Source organism: Apodemus sylvaticus, chromosome 14, assembly GCF_947179515.1.
Source record: "Apodemus sylvaticus chromosome 14, mApoSyl1.1, whole genome shotgun sequence".
NCBI classification, from domain to species: Eukaryota; Metazoa; Chordata; class Mammalia; order Rodentia; family Muridae; genus Apodemus; species Apodemus sylvaticus.
Genome location: NC_067485.1, coordinates 78868701 through 78881615, shown reverse-complemented (window position 1 = coordinate 78881615; position 12915 = coordinate 78868701). Strand labels below are relative to the sequence as shown.

Here is a 12915-nt window from a genome sequence, read left to right as displayed (position 1 = left end):
CTTTAGAGAAGAAATATTAGATTTTACTGTTGAAAAGTTATTGAAGGGCTCAACATACCTCCGCCTTCATCCCTCCCCAAAGCATTTATCATTTCTCCTATTGTTATTAAGTTTAGAATATTATATATATATATTATACCAATTTGCTGCTTCTTTCAGACATTAAGTATTTCTATATCCAGATATCTAATTTATATATTTGTGTGGTTTTTTTTTATTTGGTTGGCTGGTCAGTTGTTTCTTTTTTTTCTGTTAAACATATTTTTATTATTTGGGAATTTGTACAATTTACCCTGAACACACTTCTTATTCCTTCCAAGTCCCCCTTCCCACCCTCTTCCCTGCAAAAATAAATAAATAAATAAACTACCAAGTCCCATTTGTGCTGCCCATATACTCATTGGAACATGGTCATACTAACTCCCAGTGGCCAGCCCCATAAAGAAAACTGACCCCATCCCACCACTCCTTTCAACTCTGAGGAGCATGTCAACATTTTTGTCAGTTTTTAAGGACTCTTTGTAACAGCTTCCTGTCTGGACTCTTTTTTGGCGGGAGGGGACAGGTCACAGAACCTTCATTGTCTCTCTGGTTGATGGTTTGCTTTACTTTTAGGGCAAGGTCCCATTAAGTAGCTGGGGCTAGCCTGGATAATTAGCTCAGACTAGCCTCAAGTTTACAATCTTCCTGCCTCAACCTCCCGTGTTCTTAAATTACATGTGTGTGCTTCCATAACTAGCCCAAAGCCCGAGTTTATGAAGTCAGTCTTAGGTCACTTTAGAGGCATATCACATAAAGCATAATTAGTAATCTTAACTTTCTAGAAGAGAAATAAAATGGTTTTCATAAAGAAGTTTATGGAGTCAGTAACCATTTGATAATTATTGAGAAGCTATATGTGACTAACATTGTACAAAAGGGGAGGCATAAGTAGGAAATAAGACAGACTGTCTTATTATTAGAGAGGATTGGTACGTAAAGACTACCATGTATATACTCTAAATTGTGATCATTGGTAAGGATAGAATGTTTTGGTTTCTAGAAAGGGAAGATCCTTCATTAGATGGGATAGTGGAAAAGACATTTCTAATTGCACAGATTTTAAGTAGAGCTGGTCAAATAGAGCTGTTTAAATTTAGAAGTGAGCTGGTAAGAAATCTGGGTTGTTAAGAACACTGGATGCTCTCCCAGGGGACATGGGTTCAATTCTCACCACCCACATGGTAGCCACAACCATCTATAACCCCAAATCCCAGAGATCTGATGCCTCTATGGAAACAGACACACAAGTGATACAGAGATACATACATGCAAACAAATATCTACACATATAAGATTTTTAATTGGGGAAAACTGGAGAAATTTTCTGAGGTCTTAAGACTAAAAATACCTTGCCTTTGAAAACTATATCGAGGCTTAGCATCACTGAACATAATCTACAGGCAAATGGTGACAAGAACACAGAGCTGTAATGGGAGCCCTTGGAAGAGCAAGTCCTATATGAGTTAGTTCTGATAGGGGCAGGATTGCAAACGCTGAAATCTGGGTTTCAGCTATTTTGGTCATTGGCAGGTACAGATGGTGATCTGTCTAGCACAGTAACAGGAAACATGCACACAGTTCATTAGGTGTGCTTGACTAGATTGAGAGTTTGATCTTTTTTGACTGTGATGCATGCCTGAAAGAAATAGTTTAATGGAAGAAGAATTTACTTTATATCTTGGTTTCAGTCTGTTACATAGTAGCGCAGAAGCATATGAAGGAAGTGTATAGTATAGGAAGCTATCTCCCCATGAAGACAGAAGGGGGCCATGGACAAGACACATTCCTGAGACCATCCATGCTCCCAGTAATCTGCTCCTGCAGCCAGGCTTGTATAGGTTAGACCTTCTGTCACTGTGACACTCAGGGAGCAACTTCTAGGGAAGAAAGATGTCCTTTGGCTCCCAATTTCAGTCCATTACTGCTTTATGCCTGAGTAAAAGGAGGCATAGGAGTAGATGATAAAGGCTGCCTATCTCACAGAGGCTGGGGAGGGGGGAGACAGAAGGGCCAGGAACTCTTACTCCTCGGAGGATCTTTCTCCTTCAACAAGTTCCCACCTCCTAAAATTTCAAACACTTCCCAAAGGAGCACTGCAGCTGGGAACTGAACTTTTGTTTTGTTGGGATTTTTTTTTTTTTTTTTTTTTTTTTTTGAGAACACTGTGTAGTGTAGCCCAATAGTGCCTAGAACTTGCTTTGTGGACCAAACTGGCTTTGAACTCACAAGGATCTGCCTGTCTTCGCCTCTTTGGCATTGGGATTAAAGGAGTGCACTAGCACCTACCCAGCCTGGAGATTCCTTTTAATGTGAATCTATAAAGGATTTCATACTAAAGCCTTAGCAAGGTTTCACTTCCTAAGTTTGTATTACTTCTCAATGATGCCAACAGATTATGACTCCATTAGATTAATAGCCTCATGATCCAGTAATCTCTCAAGTACACTCCTAGGGCCTGTGAGATGCTTAGCAGGTGAAAGCACAACTGCCAAGCTGATGAACTGAGTTCCTCTCAGGACCCACATGGTAGAAGGAGTAAACCGGCATAGCAAGGTGTCCTCTGACCTATGCACACACTGGAGCACATCCCCACACTCATATTACTCCCCTAGGGGAAAACCATACAAAATAAGTGTAAAATAAGCTTTGGGTTGTCTGTAAATGATAAATGTTAGTTATCTATCAATGAAGATCAGATGAAGAGATATGCGTGCATTTATATCTGCTGCCCACCCCATGTGTATGTGTTCAAATAGAAAGATGCCCAAGAATAAGATTTGGAAAGAAAAACGTGTGCCATGCTTACAGTTCCCTCTACTCAGAAGACTGAAGCAGGTGGACACAAGGTTATGGCCTACATGAACTACAGAATGGTTCAAGGCTACCACAGGCAACTGAGTGAGTGTAATCCTGCCTCCAAAAAGTAAATAATAATAACCATCATCATCATCATAGGACTGGGGACACAGGTGTGCAGTAGGATGTTAGCTGGACATGTGCAGCTCTGGGCGCAATCTCTGGCACTACAAATTAACTATGTATGTTTAGTGTAGGACAGTTTGCTTGGAAATAGTTGTTTGATTATATGTATATGTTAGCATATGTAAGGGAAACTCGAGAAACAACCCATTACTGACAATGGTTGCATCTTAGGTTGAAGCAAAGAGAGAAAGAAAATAGAGGAATTAGTACAGACAGTAATAATTTTATATTTAAAAACCTTACAAAGAGATTATGTTAATTTTCTAATCATTAATAATTTAAGTCAGGCACAGTAAACTATCACAGTAACGTTTCTAAACACAAATGCAGTGCAAAGAGATCTTTCACTAAAGAATGGAACATTCCTATATAGCAATACATTTCATACTTGTAAAAAAGCCATTGCACCAGAAGGCCAACCGTCAAAAGCTAAATTTAAAAAAAAAAAAAAAAAAAGGCAGAACAAAATCCACTTTCTTATTCAGACCACTAAAGACCATGATGCAGCTAGGTGGTGCACGCCTTTAATCCCAGCACTTGGGAGGCAGAGGCAGGTGAATTTCTGAGTTCAAGGCCAGCCTGGTTGGTCTACAGAGTGAGTTCCAGGACAGCCAGGGCTATACAGAGAAACCCAGGGTGGGGGTGGGGGTGGGGGGGCAAAGAAAAAGAAAAAAATAATTTAAAAATACTTTGCAGGTCAAGATTTACCCACCATAACACTTTTCATTTTTTAAATAAAAGATCCTTATAAATCTAATAAATCTGAGACCACTTCAAGCCAATTCTGATGAATTGTAACTAGAAAACAGAAAACAAAAATGGCCGTTTTTGCTTGATAGGCAAGTCTCTTGAATATATGAAGTTTGTAACAAAAAATGATTTAAATGTTAGAAAAGCAATTTTGAGACCTCAGAGGAATCAGTCTGCTGCATTTATTAACATGTACACAGGAGTTGTTAGCATGAATGCAGAATCCCACTTAACTGCTTCATTTCAGGCCCTACTGTTGCATCTGTTCTTCCTAATTTTTTTCTGTATTCCCCAAACTGCTATTTTGCCATCTGCTTAGAAGTTACACTAAGTCTTTAATGTTCTCATAAGTCCCGTTTCTGTTCAGTCTTTCATGAAATCCCTGTACTTGCCTTCTCCTAGTTAGGCAGACTCCATACAGGTGCTGCCTCAAATGTATTATAGCTTATGTGTATATCTCATTTTAAAGTTTATGAGCTTTCTGAAGGTACCACCACCTCTGTGTGCATATGCGCATGTGTGTACACACCAAAATTGACATTGTGTGTCTTCATCTATTGCTCTTCGTATTATTTTTTGAACCTAGAGATTTGATTGCACAGCCTTGTTAGTGAACCCCTGCCTGGGATCTTCCTGTGTCTGCCCCCTGGGCTAGGTCTACAAATGCTGCCGTACCCAGCCTTGCATGTGGGTGGCAGCCTGCCAGACTTAGGTCCCATGCATGTGTAGCCTGTGCTTAACCCACTGAGCTGTCTCCCAAACCCCAAGACTAGCTCCTTTCAATCTTACTCTCTCCAAACTTAACGCAAAGTAAATCATCAGTCAGTATTCATGCAATTAAGTTTTTGGAAAAATTATTATAAATACTATAAAATCAGTTGATAGTACAACTAAGAAGTTAATGTGAATTGCTATAGATTTCTTTTGTTCTTGAGTGTTTGATGAGCACCTGTTGTTTGTACAGTGCTGCTGCGAGTACTGGGGAGAGGGTGGGAAGTGTGGAAGAGTCAGACTTCACCCATCCTGAGATTCGGGGATCCAGAGGCAGCTGTGCACCATGAGAGGGAAAGGACAGAATGATTTTAAAGAACTCAGTCTGTGGGACCACAGTGTCATGCGCCCATGGAGGCTGGGACAGTGAACAGAAGCCAAATCACAGGGTTCCCTGTAGGTCAGACTAAAGGCTTCTTCGGCAGTGAGGAGAAACAATGTTTTGTGTTTCCCAGTCTCTGGGTCTTAAGATTGCATTTTAAGAAATAGTATGTTGAATGAATTGTTTGCAGTTTATTTTTGTGTTTCTCTATGTGTGTTTCAGAATATTTATATACTTTTTAAATTTCTGTCTTGAAGCAGCGAAGTGGTGAATCTGTTAAAGTGCACCAACTTGATGTTGCTATTCCTTTGCATCTCAAAAGCCAGCTGAGGAAAGGGCCTCCACTTGGTGGTGGGGAAGGAGAGACAGAGTCTGCAGACACGATGCCATTTGTCATGTTAACAAGAAAAGGCAATAAACAGCAGGTAAGATATGTCCCCTGTGTGGTTATAGATAATTGTTGGTTATCAGGTGTGAGAATTTACTTTGTTTAATAAATTCCAAGTTACCATTTTCCTACAAAAAGAGATGGAAACTTTTATATTCAATGGTAGAGATACTATTCGTGATAGTATTTATTGATTGCTTGATTGGTTGGTTTGTTGATTGATTGATTGATGCATTGATTGGCTTTTAGACTGGATGTGTGTTAATGGAAAGGACTCTTAAGTGCTAAGTGCATGTATATATATATTTGTAAGAACATATAAATTCCTTGACTTTAAGTAGAAAACCATATAAGGAAGCTCCTTAGTCTGGGTGTGGGATAAGGGAGAGGAGGATATGGACAAACATATACCAAGAAGTACTGAGTGCCAAAGCTCAATTTTTTTCTTGAAGTCTGATATCTTCTCTTGCCTTCTTCTTGTACTCTTTCTCCCTTTGCTGTATGCTAACATGTGGTCCCTCAAAGTTGTTTCCCTACTGAACGATTACTAGAGACTCATGCTCATTTAGCAGATGTGCATCTGCTGTGCACTAGGATACTGAGCATCAGCTATGCACTAGGATGTATGTATGTGTCTAGGTCTTAGGAGCACATAGAGGTGACACAAACAATGGGTCTTATCTCCTGAGTGATAATAAATAAGACCTGGTGTACAAGGATAAAGGCCAGCTGTCAGAAACAGCTCCTGCATGCATGGATCAGTTCTGGTTTTATGCTTTATCATTTCTGATACCAGGTATATTTCTAAAGAGATTAATTCATGTTATAACTAACATTTTTGTTTTAATGATATATAAAATAATGATATTAGAATGAAATACCAATCTTTAGGAAATAAGGTAGCTGTCACAGGTAGTCAGGTCTAATTAGGTGGCTTACATGTTATTCACATGACTGTTTTGCTTATTTATTTTCATGCTGGGCCCTTTGTGTAGAGCATAAGTTAAGCAAATTCTTCTCTCTTGGAGCTTTCATTCTGGTTTAGTAAAGGAATTCATAGTGTCAGCTTGGGAAGACATAAAGCAAGTGAAAGGAGAGGACAGGCATAGATAGGGACAAGCAGGAAGGGAGGCTGTGCCTGCAGACACAGTCTTGGTCTCTCTCTCTCTTTCTTTCTTTCTCTCTCTCTCTCTCTCTCACTCACTCACACTCACACACACACAGACACACACACAGGGGAGGTTATGGGGAGGGGGACTCTAACCAGGCTTTGTAAAAAGGCCCACTCTCTACTGTCTGTAGATCAAGGCTATGCTCTCTCTGTTCGCCCAGTCTCTAAGGAGGAAAATTAGAACTGGTTTTGGTAAGCCTCTTAAATTTGGGATTGTGCCTAGATCTTTGCCAAAACTGCTTTTTGGCTACCTGGAGTTGATAATTTGCCACTGTAACCAGGATTCTCAAATCCCAATTTTAACATTTTCCCCTAGGCCTGCTTATTTCTTTAAGCTAGGCTTTTAAAGAATCTTAGTCATCATATCTTAGGTCTCCTTTATTCTCTGAGCTCTTCCTTTACACTCCTCCCTACCCATGCCAACGGCTTTTCTTGGAGAAAAATGAAAGTCTGAAAGGGTCATTTAATTCTAACGTTTTAAGGCATATGCACAGAGGCTTTACATGACACAGGGTGGGGGTAAAGACAGTATTTAGCAACTAATAAGTGTCTCCTGGTTCCCATTACTGCATAGCTACTAGTGTATTAACATGTATCTTGGATTCTGAGTTTTATTAACTAAAAGGAAGCTTAGTAATATCTTTTCTGAATAAAAACTATACAATACTAGTTTTTCTCTTTGTTATATCCAGGTTTACATAAGAATGCGTTGCCATCAACTCGTACATGCTGGTTATACAACATGTAGGCTTTGACCATAAATCAAGATGTGCCTTAGAGCCAGGCACGGCGATGCATACTTATAATTCTGAGAGGCTAAAACAGGGTCATTAATTTGAAGGCCAGTTTCAGGAAAATTGTTTAAAGAAGCATCATGGTCTGTTTTGTTTTGGTTTGTTTTTTTTCGAGACAGGGTTTCTCTGTGTAGCCCTGGCTGTCCTAGAACTCACTCTGTAGACCAGGCTGGCCTTGAACTCAGAAATCCACCTGCCTCTGCCTCCCAAGTACTGGGATTAAAGGCGTGCACCACCACCGCCCAGCTAGCTGCATCATGGTCTTTAGTGGTCTGAATAAGAAAGTGTATTTTGTTCTGTTTTGTTTTGTTTTTTTAATTTAGCTTTTGACGGTTGGCCTTCTCGTGCAATTGCTTTTCTACAAGTATGAAATGTATTGCTATATAGGAATGTTCCATTCTTTAGTGAAAGATCTCTTTGCACTGCATTTGTGTTTAGAAACTTTACTGTGACAGTCAGCAGCGGGGAAACTGGATCAGTGAAGTATGTAGGTGCAGAGAGGCAGGAAAGCCCTGGAAAGTAATGTTTACATTTACATACTTATGAATTGGAGTAATTAAGGTAAAACATTTAACATACAGCTGTTACATAATTCTGCATATTTTATTTTAAAAAATACAAAGTAGGGGTTAGAGAGATCACTCAACAGTTAAGTGTTTGTGATACAATCAGGAGGATCAGAGTTCTGTCCGAAGCACCCATATAACAAACCAGGATCCCTTGGGGCTGGAGAGATGGCTCAGCGGTTAAGAGCACTGACTGTTGGTCCAGAGGTTCTGAGTTCAATTCCCAGCAACCACATGGTGACTTACCACCATCTGTAATGAGATCTGATGATACCCTCTTCTGGTGTGTCTGAAGACAGTGACAGTGTACTCAAATAAAATAAATGAATCTTAAAAACAAAACAGGATCTGGCTCTTAGGGTTCCAGGACCCACTTCTTCCCACAAGCAAAGGTGCAAATAAAATGAATGTTTGAAAAAGGCAAAGTATTTTTAACTTAATACTGGAAGAAAAAACGTTTTATTCCAGTACTCATAAAGACTTTAACACATTTTGACTGGGATATTAGTACTTATTGTAACCTAGCCCTTTATATTCTGTATACGTACGTAGTTTTATAATGCAGCTATGTGTACAGTGCAGCTTAAAGCAGCACCTTCAGTGTCCCGATGCTCTCACACTCACACTGTGAGCCCCAGCAGCACACTGTGAGCGACTTCAGGCTTCCCATCCTATGATCTGCTGTGGAGCAGAGCCCCTCTCCCACGCTGGCTGATACTGAAGGTATCTGGTAAAGGTAGCAGACGTAGCTTTAGTCCTACATTTTAAAAATGCTCTTTTAAACACACAATACTTAAGAACTTTTCTTTTTATACAGTTTCTTAGAGGATATAAAATATGATAAAGACAATTTTAGTTTTATAAATACTAGATACATTTTGAGAACAAATTCAATGTGAAAATTTCTTTATAATGCTTCATACTGTTTTAATAGTATACTGTCAATATAATTAAGTATATCATAACTGAACTTGAGAAGAAATTTCAGGTTTTATCACGGGAATATAAAAGAAAAATGGTACTATTTTACTGAATATCTAAATTTAATAGAAAAAAGTATCTTACAAAAATTATCAAGAAATTACCTATGTATGTTTCATATTGGCTACCTTGTTCTAGTATGTTGTAAGACTGTTAGACTATTTCCTTCTGAAAAATTCCATATATTTTTAAGTGCTTGAGACCAGGAAATATAATGATTGAGAGAACTACTTCCTAACCAAGGATTAGGATGCTGATGTGTATTTACATTAAGAAATGGATTTTTTTTTAACTAAAATTTTTTAAAAATGAAATCTGTTTTTTACTTCTTTATCGTTGCCATCTCAGCCTGGGTTAGAAAATTGCCTAGTTTAACTTAGTATGTCTTATTTTGATACGTGAAATATTATCTGATGTCATATAAACAGAATATATTTGGTAGGGTGTACATGTAGTGTGTCTGACCTTATATGTGTAGTGTTCATGTTACTGCAGTCTGAGAGGGGTGCTGACTGATGTCCGTCCTAAGGAAAGTGCTGATAAAGAGCGCTTGAAGAACCAAATTTTCAAGTCAGAAGGCAGCAAATCAGCTCCTGTGCAATGCTGGACTTGAGTAGTGACTGATGGCTGAGGAGCTTGGAGGCTTGTTTCGGGCAGAGAGGTCTGTGATCTGAGCACAGCTCGAGAGCCCTGCCTTTCCACACAGTGATGCTTTTAATCCACTCGTAGGTGTGAAGCATGCACACTATCCTGCCACAGAGTCTAGGTTATGAAACTTTGTTTTATGCTTAGCTGATTATCATGGCTTCCCTAGAATTTCCCAGGGAGCCATGGGCTGTATTTATAGATTTTTATCTAGGTTTGTTTGCCATGTGCATACCTCACTAGAAATGCTGTGCTGAACACAGGCATTCTAAGCAAGGACCTGGGCCTCTGCGTCACTTATGTCATCCTCTCTCCTCCTGTCACATCTCCCTACGAGCCCAGGAGGCAGGGAGAGATGGAAGAATGTGCTCTTCATCGTGCTGCTGTTCACATAGGATGGGTCTGCAGGATGAAAGGTTGTCCTGTCTCTAGGTCATGAAGTCGGTCAAACTAAGTAGCCTTCCAGTTCCCATCCACCAATAGGCTTTGTTTCTTCTTAGAATAATACACGTTTGAAAAATCTGATTGACAGTGAAGGATAGAGAGCATTGTTTTATAAACTCATTTAATCGTCCTTGCTATTTCATCAGGCTGCTTTTGATTCCATGTTGTTTTTCCTCCAGTTTAAGATTCTCAATGTGCCCATGTCATCCCAACTTGCTGCAAATCATTGGAACCAGCAACAAGCAGAACAAGAGGAGAGGATGAGGATGAAAAAGCTCACCCTAGACATCAATGAACGACAAGAGCAAGAAGATTATCAAGGTATAAGAGACCTATAGGCTAGGAATGGTACACAGGCCACTGACCTACCTGCCGTCACTCTGCATGCAGAGGCAGGAGGGCCAGCATATGTTGAGGACAGCTTGGGCTACGTAGTAAGACTATCTCAAAAAAAGAAAGATCACATATTAGCAATGTGTAGAGGGGCTGGAAAGATCCTTGAGCAGTTAAGAGCACATACTTCTCTTCCAGAGGACCTCAGTTTAATTTCCTTCAACTACATCAGGTTACAGGCACAAACTGCCTGTAACCAACTCCTCTGGCTTTTGTCTACACTCATGTGCACATAATCCGCTCATGTACAGAATTAAAAGTAATCATAATGCTTTCCCTTTTTTTTAAGACTGGTTCTCTGTGTAAAGCTTTATAGACCAAGCTGGCCTTCAGTTTAGGAATCCACCTGCTTCCACCTCCCAAGTGCACCACAGCAACCAGATAGAAAAACAAATCTTGTCGATATGAATAAAAATAAAAATGTAGCCGGGCGGTGGTGGTGCACACCTGTAATCCCAGCACTCTGGGAGGCAGAGGCAGGTGGATTTCTGAGTTCAAGGCCAGCCTGGTCTACAGAGTGAGTTCCAGGACAGCCTGGGCTATACAGAGAAGCCCTGTCTTGAAAAGACCAAATCCAAAAAACCAAAATAAATGAATGAATGAATGAATGAATGAATGAATAAATAAATAAATAAATAAAATGTGAGAAATTGGGGCTATAATGATCAGTTTGTAAAGTGTTTGAGTTGACTTGAGTTAGATTTCCCAGCACTCACATAAAAAGCCAGGTGTTGGGAGACAGATCCCTGGGGCTTGCTGGCCAACAAAGGCCCAAGTCCCAGTGAGAGCTGCTGTTGGAAGAGGCCAGGATGGACAGTGCCTGGGAGGAATGGCACCCTAGGCTGTCCTGGAGTGCTTTCAATGGAGTGATTACAGTTGCTGCTTCCTTTGCTTTCTCATGTTCATACTACATCATCATTAGCCTATATAATGTTCTTTAAAGCGTCAGCTACCTACATGTAAGGACTAATGAACTTTATCTCCCTGGTGTTTAGTAGCGTTATAGAGGTGTATATGTACAAGAGCTAACAGCATTTTCCTCTTTGCTCCTAATCACAGAAATGTTGCAGTCTCTTGCACAGCGCCCAGCTCCAGCAAACACTAATCGTGAGCGACGGCCGCGTTACCAACATCCAAAGGGAGCACCTAATGCAGATCTAATCTTTAAGACTGGTGGGAGGTAAACAGCCCTGCATGCTTCTTCCGAACAAGTGTTTCTGTTTGTGATGCTTCTGTGACCAAATTGAGAATTTACGATTACACTCAATGATAGAGCTTAATTTTATTGAAGCCTGTTACATTGCTACTAAAAATACAAAGTAGCCTAAGAGGCAATGAAAAGTATTAGTAGCTTAAAGTGTATGCTGTAGTGTTCCTGATAATATCCATCCCTCTTATTATCATCAGAGACCAAAAATACTAGAGTATTTCTATTTTAATGTTTCCCATAATACTGACATTTCCATTTGGTACGTAACTTCTGAGGTATTTTGTCAATATTGAAGATTTTCTCTACTCAGAGTAAATGTTTTTTAATCATTTTATATATGTTGGGTTGTCAAAAAGAAGAAAACAAGTCTCATTGCCCTCAAGGCTGGAATGCAGTGGAGAAATGAACTGGCAAGGGCTTCACAGTTAACTCTGCCCTACTTGTTCTTGTTGGTTTTGGCTTTGAGTCCTTCATTGTTTTCTTGATTGTTATTGTTGTTCTTGGGGGAGGGGCTTGGAGGATGGAGAGATGCTCAAAACAGAGTTTCTCTGTGTAACGCTTGCCCTAGAACTCAGTCTAGAGACCAGACTGGCCTTGAACTCAGATCTGCCTGCCTCTGCTTGAAATTAAGGGCATACACCACCACTGCTCAGCTTAGTCATTTATTTAAAAACAACAACAACAACAACAAAAAAACGTGGGAGATTTAATATGAAGTATTTCCTAGGAAGTAGGAAACGGAAATAGCATGCGGAGAAATAGATATGACCATGTGTGTGCCTTTCTCAGTCTTCCCTAACTCTCTGTCAGCATCGTCCCGTTTCCCTTCGAGTTGCCCATAGGAAACCGGGACTGAGCTGCGCCACTGTGCTGACGCTTGCTTCGCTGGGCGCCCTCGCAGCCGTGGGTCCTCACTGAATCAGGCTCACAGCGGAAGCTTCCATTTCTGGTTTCGGAGACTTCTTTTTTTTTTTTTTACACTTTTAATTTTCTGTTTACGAGTGTTTTGCCTACATGTATGTCTGTGTGCCACATACATTCTTGGTGCCTGAGAAGGTCAGAAGAGGCCTCCCTGGATTTCCTGAACCTGAAGTTAGGACCCACCATGTGGGTGCTAGGAATCAAATCTGAGTCCTCTGAAAAAGCAACAGGTGCGTCAAACCACTGCGCCATCTCTGCAGTCCCCTACCCGCTCTCTTAGGACAGGGTTCCACCATGTAGTGGCTCTGTGGTTTTGGACTGAGAGATCAGCTTCCGTCTTCTTCCTGATTCCAAGGATTGAAGGCATATGTCACCACACCTGGCTCTCTTTTCCTGATGTACTCTTCTCTCAGTTTCTCCGACTGCTGGAGTCTGATTTTTCCTTTCTCTCCAACCCCACTTAACTCTGTGAGCACAAATAGACAGTACAGATGTCCTTGTCCCGTGGACTCAGCCCTCAGCCTTAGGCTTCTAT

At 40.4% G+C, this 12915-nt stretch overlaps 1 protein-coding gene across 4 annotated transcripts in view; it reads left to right on the top strand.

The window, feature by feature from the left end:
• Positions 1-12915, top strand: part of Upf2 (UPF2 regulator of nonsense mediated mRNA decay) — a 103739-nt gene that overhangs the window by 83197 nt on the left and 7627 nt on the right. The window contains exons 19-21 of one of the 4 annotated variants that reach the window (XM_052157737.1): positions 5125-5292; positions 10036-10177; positions 11309-11429. In XM_052157737.1, the coding sequence (XP_052013697.1) occupies positions 5125-5292; positions 10036-10177; positions 11309-11429 (431 nt within the window). Of the gene's footprint in view, positions 1-5124; positions 5293-10035; positions 10178-11308; positions 11434-12915 lie in introns of those variants that run through there. The other 3 variants (XM_052157738.1, XM_052157740.1, XM_052157739.1) reach the window with 3 other exon arrangements.